Here is a 9,636-nt window from a genome sequence, read left to right on the forward strand (position 1 = left end):
TTTTGGTTCTACCAACAGTGTGCTCTGCTTTTCTTTTATTTAAAATTTTCAAATGAGATTCCCCTGATCAGAGATCACAATATTTTCTTTAATATTTCTGTGTCTTGATTATTGCTTATTTTTTCTCATCATAATTCAATATCAATTTTTTATGTTTGTAACGTGCAGTTAAAATGTCTCTGTGATGAATAGTAAAAAATCAGTTATCAAATACTGTATACTGAGATTAAAATATAAAATCCATTACAGATGTTATGAACTCTATGTAGTATCACTATAATCTATATGTGGTTTCTGTCTGAGCATCATATCACAATCTTACATTAGTATCTCCAGTTTACATTGAGGATTCTTCAGTACGTCAGAGATCAGCTTCACTCCTGAATCTCTTAGATTATTCCAGCTCAGATCTAGTTGTGTCAGGTGTGATGGGTTTGATCTCAGAGCTGAAGTCAGAGCAACACAACCTTCATCTGTGATATCACAACACTTCAACCTGTAATAATGTAAATGATAAACACGGTCACAGAATATGAAATTAACTGTAATTAGAGGTCAAGCCTTAAAGAAACTACTATTTTAAACTCCATACAGTGTTTGTTTGATTTGCATGGAATTAGATATGTAGCATTTACCAATACTCCTGACAAAAAATTATTAAAAGTTATATTGATTAAGGTAATACTTTACAGTAAGGTTGTATTAGTAAACATTAGTAAATGCATTAACTAACATGAACAAACAATGAACAATAAAGTTTTTCATCATGTAATAATCTTTGTTAAAGGAATAGTCTACTCATTTTCAATATTAAACTATGTTACTACTTTAACTAAGAAGAGTTTATACATCCCTCTATCATCTGTGTGCGTGCACGTAAGCGCTGGAGCGCGCTGCAACCAGGGCAGGACTTACCAGAATTGAGGCCCCTGGGCTTGAATAAATTTTGGGCCCTACACTCTCAGAACAAAAGGTACAAAAGCTGTCACTGGGACGGTACCCTTTAAATGGGTCCTAATGTTTACCATTTAGGTACAGATATAGGTACATTTGTACCCATTATATTTAGGTACAAAGGTGTACTATTTGAAAGGGTACCACCCCAGTGACAGCTTGTGTAAATTATCTTCTGAGAGTGCACACATACAGTAAACAACGTAAAATAAAAAATATCATAGATCTACATTTTAGGGAAGTTTCCCGACAGGGTTTAGATTAATCCAGCACTAGGCCTATTGCAAGATTATATTAGGGCATTCAAGTAGTTTTTACAAACAAACCTTACAAAAACATTCCTGGTGTGCGTCTTGAGAGGCAAAACAATGGCAATGAAATATGTTAAGATTTATCAGTGCAAGATGTGTTTAAATTAAGACAGATCAAACATGCATTTTAGGTTTGGACTAGGATAAGACCTGACTAGGAAACTGGCACTATATCTCTAAAGCAGAACATAAGCCCAGTCTAAAATTAAATCATGTATTTTTAGGGATGTTACAAATCCACATTAATCCTGCACATTAAAAAATACCCCATAACAACATTTAAAATCATTTTGTTAGACTTAGCTTAAGAAAAGAATAATAAGTCTTGATAAACATTCACCTTATTAAACACCATATAATATTATAAACATAATCAACAAGTGTATTTTTTGCATATAGCCTACAAGTGGTGCAGTGTTTAACAATGAAAAACAAAAGATTTTAGGATGTTATTTAATAATTATAACAAGACCATCATGTAATATTAGAAACCAAAATCCAAAGTGGAGAAGATGATCATTAATTAATTTTTGCGTTTGATATGAACGTAATACATTAAAACCTTGAACGTAGATATAAAAATGAACACTTTTCAGAAGTTTAAACTGTGATTCTGTTAAGCACAAGCAAACTGCTGAAAGAGAAACTGCAGGTAGGCTAGTTACTGGATTATATCAAAAACCATCAGGACATCAACATGGCCATAATTTAGTGCATACTCACCTCCAGATGAAGTAATAAACTGGACTGATGATTTAAATGTTGACATAATCATATGTGCGTTGTTAACTCTCCGGATTTTGTTATGTTTCGTAGCTATGCTTCGAAAACTATGGTTACAGTGTCGTGTGAGCTGCAAACTGCGAGCAGATTGGATTTCATTTGGCGCTACGCAGACTGCTTGGTGATGTCAAAGTCAGATTAAAGATTAAAGTCAGAATTCTGAGTTTAAAGTCAGAATTCTGTGATTAAAGTCAGAATTCTGAGATTAAAGTCAGAATTCTGAGATTAAAGTCAGAATTCTGAGAATAAAGTCAGAATTCTGAGAATAAAGTCAGAATTCTGAGAATAAAGTCAGAATTCTGAGAATAAAGTCAGAATTCAAATTCTGAGATTAAAGTCAGAATTCTGAGATTAAAGTCAGAATTCAAATATTTTTTTCACCAGTGGCCCTAATCCTCTTCCGTATTACGAGACCATAGCCTTCTCTATTAATATTTTTCATACTGAGCGCTTCATTTTCGCGTTGCTCTTTCTCGTTACATGTAAAGCTCATTCATGACTTCCATTTCGCGTTGTGCTACTAGCATCTATGGGTTTCAAAAGCAGTAAACGCGTTATATTCAGCACCAAGATGACTGACATATATATATTAACGAATTAAATGCAGTACCAAACAATTCCGCACCAACCAAAAGGCTGTAAAATAAAAAATGAAAACGACTGAACAAATCAAACGAACGCAAGCAAGCACGGAGGCCCCTATTGGTCAGGGCCCCTGGGCTCAAGCCCAATCAAGCCCAATGGTAAGTCCGTCCATGGCTGCGACACTTCGATAGCATTTAGCTTAGCCCCATTCATTCAATGGTACCAATCAGAGATAAAGTTAGAAGTGACCAAACAAAGCAACGTTTTTCCTATTTAAGACGAGTAGTTATACGAGCAAGTTTGGTGGTACAAAATAAAACGTAGCGCTTTTCTAAGGGGATATAAAAGAGGAACTATATTTTATGGCGTAATAGCACTTTTGGGAGTACTTCGACTCGCCTGAAAAGTCCGCTCCCCTTCTCCCTCTCATAATGGGAGAGGGAGGGTGTTACTGCGCCGAGTCGAAGTACTCCCAAAAGTGCTATTCAGCCATACAATATAGTTCCTCTTTTAAATCTGCTTAGAAAAGCGCTACGTTTTATTTTGTACCACCAAACTTGCTCTAACATAAGTTAAGTTTCCAATTTGGGATATTTCCAAAATTCCTCAGTTTAAGTTCCAATGTAAAGCTTCCAGAAATGTACCGGAAATTTATAACAGAAACTTTACACAACCCTAGTTAAGTCATCTGATTATCTTTACTTACTTTAGTTTTTTGGTTTCTTTAATCACCGGCTGCAGTTTCACAAGAACTTCATCTGCTGTATTTTCAGCTCCAATAAATTTATGTAGATCAAGTTCATCCACATGCTGCTCAGACATCAACAACACAAAAACTAAAGCTGCCCACTGTGAAGAGGAGAGTTTGGTCTTTCTTGCTGATGCAGATTTAACATAACGTTGAATCTTCTGCAGCAGTGAATCATCACCCAGTTCATTCAGACAGTGAATCAGATTAATGGATTTCTCTGTAGACAGATTCTCATTCATCTTCTCTTTAATGTACTTCACAGTTTCCTCTTTCTTATAGGAGCATCTTCTCATCTGTGTCAGTAGATCGTGTAAGAGAATCTGATTGGACTCCAGTGAAAAACCCAGAAGAAAACGCAGGAAAAGATCCAGATGTCCATTCTTACTCTGTAAAGATTCAGCTACAGCTCGCTGATGTAACTTAAATAGTAAAATCTGTTTTGATGATTTATATTTCACAATGCTCACAATTTTAAAAAACCAATCTGGTTTAAACACATTTATGTTGTTGTTTGTGAAGGAGATGTGAGCATAAAGAGCTGCTAGATATTCCTGGATGCTGAGATGAACAAAGCAGTAAACTTTCCCCTGATACAAACCAAACTTCTCTCTGAAGATCTGAGTACACAATCCTGAGTACACTGATGCTTCTGTTACATCAATGCCACACTCTCTCAGGTCTTCATCATAGAAGATCAGATTGCCTTTCACAAGATGCTTAAAAGCCAGTTTACCCAGTTTAAAGATCATGTCTTCATCCTTCTTCTCATTGCCCTTCTGATGTTTGATGTTTGTCTGAATGATCAGGAAGTGCGTGTACATTTGAGTGAGAGTCTTGGGGATCTCTCTTTTCTTTGATTCACTCAACATTTTTTCTAGAACAGTGACTGAAATCCAGCAGAACACTGGGATGTGACACATGATGTAGAGACTCCTGGATGACTTCAGGTGTGAGATGATTTGATCAGACCGACTCTCATCACTGATTCTCTTCCTGATGTATTCCTCCTTCTGTGGATCACTGAAGCCTCGTACCTCTGTGACTCGATCAACACACTCAGAGGGGATGAGATCAGCTGCTGCTGGTCTGGAGGTGATCCAGATGAGAGCAGAGGGAAACAGATTCCCCTTGATGAGGTTTGTCAGCATCACGTCCACTGAGGTTGATTTATTTACATCACACAACCTCACACTGCTGTGAAAATCCAGAGACAGACGACACTCATCCAAACCATCAAAGATGAACAACACTTTATAATTATCACTGAAGATTTCCATTTCTTTTGTTTCTGGGAAGAAAAGATGAAGAAGATCTAAAAGACTGAGTGTTTTGTCCTTCATCAAATTGATCTCTCTGAAAGGAAGTGGAAATATGAGGTGGACGTCCTGATTCTCTTTCTCTTCAGCCCAGTCCAGAATGAACTTCTGTACAGAGACTGTTTTTCCAATGCCAGCGACTCCCTTTGTCAGCACACTTCTGATGTGTTTGTGTTGTTCAGGTAAAGGTTTAAAGATGTCATTACATTTGATTGGTGTCTCCTCTGTTGTTGTTCTTCTGGATTGTGTCTCAATCTGTCTCACCTCATGTTCATTACTGATCTCTCCACTTTCACTCTCTGTGATGTAGAGCTCTGTGTAGATCTCATTCAGTAGTGTTGGGTTTATCTCATTTGAAGTTACCTCATACAAATACTCAAATTTCTTCCTCAGATTTGATCTGAATGTGATTTGAACTTCAGGAAGATTAGACTTGTTGCTATAGAAGAAAAATACCAGACAAATACATAAATAATAACATCCTTAGTTACATCATTTAGTTGCATCATAAGACACAAAACATATTAGGCTTATAAAATGTGTCAATTATTTATAATGTGTTTTTTGTACCATGTGATGCCCTTTGTAAAATCTGAAGGAAACTAAATTAAATCCTACAGTTTACCTGAAATCCAAATTTATGTCTTAATTAAAGCTTTGTGTTTGATTCTCAGGCTGCTTAAACTTTCTACAAACGCTTTCTGATATGACTGCTCTGGGATTTAAGACTGACCATCAACATCATAGAGAAAATCAAGACTCTATTACACTTTTTAACATAGGGGTGAGCAGGGCACAACCTAACGCAGGGTTAATTGTAACACAGCTACTTTAAATCTTTCTTTAGGGCCGAGCAATCTGTGCTTTTGGTCTTTTTCTCTTACTGTCAGAAGATCTCCTGTGAATTTGTGAAAAGTTTGTCAAGTGAGACATCATCACCCTCAGACTTGACTCATAAAGAGGAAAAGCCTCAGGTGTTATTTTGTTTTATGTCACATTAGTAAGATGTCACTAGCAACAAATAGTTTAAATGCATTACTTTACTAATACATTTGTATTCTTTGGAAGTTTAAAGGTGACATAGAATGATTGAATGGGGTATCTATCCTTGTTCTGTGAAGTGACATGTAGACAAAACATTTTTTGTTTGGGTCGGTAATGCCTTAGAAGCTTCCTAAAAACCTCTCTCAGATAGCGCTATTAGGGTGGGGGATTTTAAACAAGTGGTTTTGCACCTATTTGGCTCCCCCTACTGGCTTAACTTGCAATCTCATTACTTATTGGCTGACTTTGCTGCCACTCAAAAATGTATCCAATTATTTTAAAGTGGAGGGGCAGTGAGATGCCTGTGATGTCATAAGCATCAATTTTTCAGATTGGGCTGTTTTCTGTCTGACATTTCTAAAAGAGGAATTTCTATGAGACTGAGATGTTTAGCATGTCTAGCACTTTTTGTATGTTCTTGAATGTGGGTAGACATTATTCAACAAAGACAAGGTAAAAATGTTTTTTCATTGTCTGTCCCCTTTAAGTAGCAATTATGTTTGAATGTCTGAATTGTGGTGTTATAAAATGGTCTACACATCAGGGACCCAATGTGTGGTATGGTGTGTAGCGAGCAGGGTGTGGTGGGCTGCTCTGGGTGATAGAGTCCTAGGCCACTTTTTAGTCCCAGTCCGCCCCTGTTTATACCTGAGAGCAGGGTATGTATCTTCACCCTTAAATGTCATTGGCGGCTCCCTAGACCGGTCACTCTTCATAGACGCACAGCTGAACTCTGGATCTGATCTATCTTCTGATAAACTGAACTATAAACACAAAACAGATAACAGTTAATCCTGTAGTGAATTACTGTATTGATCAAATGTATTTTTCATTACAGAAGGCTTATAATGTCTTAAATAAATGTGTCTGTATGTAAACAGGTTAAACGCTTTTGGCGTGTGTGTCTGTATGCGAAACACTATTAACTCTTTCCCCGCCATTGATGAGTTGACTCGTCAATTAAAGGCAGGGTCCGTGATCTTTGAAAGCCAATGTTGACATTTGAAATTACCTAAACAAACACGCCCCTACCCCAATAGAATCTGGACCTTCTTTTGATAGACCCACCCTACACATACGCAACCCAGGCAACAATGTTGTTTAGTAGACACGCACCTTACGGCTGATTGGCTACAAGTGTGTTTTGGTAGTCGGCACGACTTCCTTTTTTCAGAAATCGTGCCTTCTGCCTTTAAGAGAAAACGCTTCCCTGCAAATGACAAGTATTTCTGGCAATCCCCAATTTCCCTTCCCAAAAATGGAATTATCTCAGCTTTTTGCTCAAATTTAGGGGTTTTTAAAGAAACCTACCCATATTTGAAAGGTGATTAGAAGATAACTTAAAAAGGTAGTAGGATGAAACGGTTTATTTGGTTTGAAAGCAGAGTGTCTGTTCTTTCATTTGATATATTGTATGTTTATATATTTTAAGAACAACATTTTCTGGAAGGCTTTAAACTTTTGTGAAAATCACGAACAACTCTGGTGCTGGCTGGCAACTTAAAAAAAAACGCTGATGGGAAAGAGGGAAAAACAACATGGAACAATTTACAAGAGGTATCTTCATCTCTTAAACAAAATACACTATAATATAGAAATCTAAAATAATAATAATTTGTTTTAAATATTATTTTATATACCTGAGAGTAAAGCATTGCATCATCACTCTTAAATGTCATTGGCGGCTCCGTAGACCAGTCACTCTTAAAGGCGCTCTAAGTGAATAATGTGCGACGTCACTTCCTGTTGATGTTTGAACTGTTTTCAAACAGACAGAGCGTAGCTAACTCCTCCCCCTCCCTTCCGTGCTTTCATGAACGCGCCCAACCCCCACCCCCAAATCCTTCTTGTCGTTTATTGGCTGGAATACTTTGTTTTGTTTTGTGCTGCTAGGTTTGGCCATTTGTTGATATTGCCGTTTGTGAAGCCTGGGCTGTCTACAGAGATCGCGTTTTTTTACAGTTTGATCAGCGGACAGGCAGCAAGCAGATAGTGAGGAGATGTTTCCGGTATGTAACAAAAAAATGTTTTATGGTCTAAAACGCTTCAATTCGCTTAGAGCACCTTTAATAGACACACAGCTGAACTCTGGATTTGATCTCTGCTGATGAACTGAACTATAACACATAGATCATATTTAATACTTCAGGTAAGATTGTATTTTTGACCATGTTTGACAAAAATTACTTTTTACATTTTTTACGATTGCTTAAGCACAATTTTGGGCTAATTTTGTCAAAACACTACACACAATTTACACATACTCACACACATTAGGAGAAAACCTCAGATCTTTTGCACATTAAAATATCTTCATTCAAAACTATTTAGGGCTGCACAATGCATATTATTGCCCATCTCGTCAGTAAACGTCAACGTCTGTTTCCCTGTGTTTTCCTTTAGTGTTATGTTTCTTATATAGCGTTTTCATTGTATTCATTTTTTAGATAAATTACAAGTTTAAATGGCTTGGCTACTGAGATAATGTATGTGCATGTATGTAATGTATATCTATTCTATATAATACCATTCATTAAATATTTCCTTATTTTCCTGTTTTATATTTTTTTTGTTATATTTAGAGCCTAAATCATTGTTCTAAAACTATGTATACTAAATACTAATTAATTGCATAGGCCTGTTTATATATTACATTATGCGTGTGTGTGTGTGTGTGTGTGTGTGTGTGTGTGTGTGTGTGTGTGTGTGTGTGTGTGTGTGTGTGTGTGTTTTATATTTTTATAAATTTATTAAGTATGTAAACATAATAACTTAAGAACAAACAGTAGGAACAAAAAGGAATAAGACGCTATATAAAGGTAAAAAGAATGAATAGTAATCGGAAAAAATATGAATATATATTCAATAAATAGCACTTGATATTATTGCTTTTTTGTACAACCCATTTACATCTTTAATCTTTCTAAATAAATAACAAACGTAATGATAAAAGAAATACTACACACAAAGGGAAACAGAGGAACAGACTTTGACAGAACACCGGTTCCTTGATTAGAAGTAAATCACCATCACCTGCTTTTCTCCGATTACTACACCAAGCTGCAGGTTCACTAACAAGCTGGGCAATATCGCATTCATTATCGTATTAACGGCGATACGTCCGCGATAATAAAGAACCAGCTGTGTCAACACAACTAACGTTATCACAAATGCTCATTAGACTTTTCAAGAGTCTTAGACAGAACAAATAAAAGTATTAAATGAATATTACAGGCTGTCATTTTATAAAACTTCAAACGAGGAAGTGAAAAGCATCTCATCTCACCTGAACACCCCGTCGTCATGAGATTCAAATTTTAAAAATCCTCCAGCTTTAACATACATATACCTCTGTATGCTTTTGAGTTTTGTTAAACATTTCGATATCACGAAATTACGTATTCGACATCACCCGTTTAAAATGTTAAAAGATAAACACAGTCAGTCGCAGGTACTGTATGTACTTAAATCTCCTCAGTGTTTAAACCAATCAGAAGACGTGAAGTCTAAACGTCACGGGGCGTCACCTGCCGCTACAACTACTGCAAGCTTTTAATTAAAAAAAAAAATAACTAATTAATTATGACACTAAAAATAATTAACAACAGAGAAGTAAGAGTTTTTAGGGCTATTTCACATTTTATTTTCTTCCTTTCATTTTATTTATTCTGTCATCCAGTATTGTTGGATGAAAATATTTTAAGAGTCTTTGTTCATATTTGTATTTGGTAATAGATTTATTAATAAATAATAAAAACAGACAACATTAATGAATTTATACTCTCTTTTCTGATATGTGAAATCAGATATCCTCATTACAAATCTGTAATATATTAAAAACGAATTAATTGTATTGAAATAAAGAAGTAGTATTAATTCTAATAATATTAAT

At 35.8% G+C, this 9,636-nt stretch overlaps 1 protein-coding gene across 1 annotated transcript in view; it reads right to left on the bottom strand.

Moving 5' to 3' along the window:
* Positions 1 to 7,446, bottom strand: part of LOC135770670 (uncharacterized) — a 34,760-nt gene extending 27,314 nt beyond the window's left edge. Inside the window, exons 1-4 of the mRNA XM_073815491.1 lie at positions 7,385 to 7,446; positions 6,393 to 6,508; positions 3,340 to 5,139; positions 323 to 496 (exon numbers count right to left, since the gene is read on the bottom strand). Of these exons, the coding sequence (XP_073671592.1) occupies positions 323 to 496; positions 3,340 to 5,139; positions 6,393 to 6,508; positions 7,385 to 7,423 (2,129 nt within the window). The 5' untranslated portion in view covers positions 7,424 to 7,446. The remainder of the gene's footprint in view (positions 1 to 322; positions 497 to 3,339; positions 5,140 to 6,392; positions 6,509 to 7,384) is intronic.
* Between the last annotated feature and the right edge of the window lie 2,190 nt (positions 7,447 to 9,636).

The sequence above is a fragment of the Paramisgurnus dabryanus genome, chromosome 8, assembly GCF_030506205.2.
Source record: "Paramisgurnus dabryanus chromosome 8, PD_genome_1.1, whole genome shotgun sequence".
Classification (NCBI taxonomy): Eukaryota; Metazoa; Chordata; class Actinopteri; order Cypriniformes; family Cobitidae; genus Paramisgurnus; species Paramisgurnus dabryanus.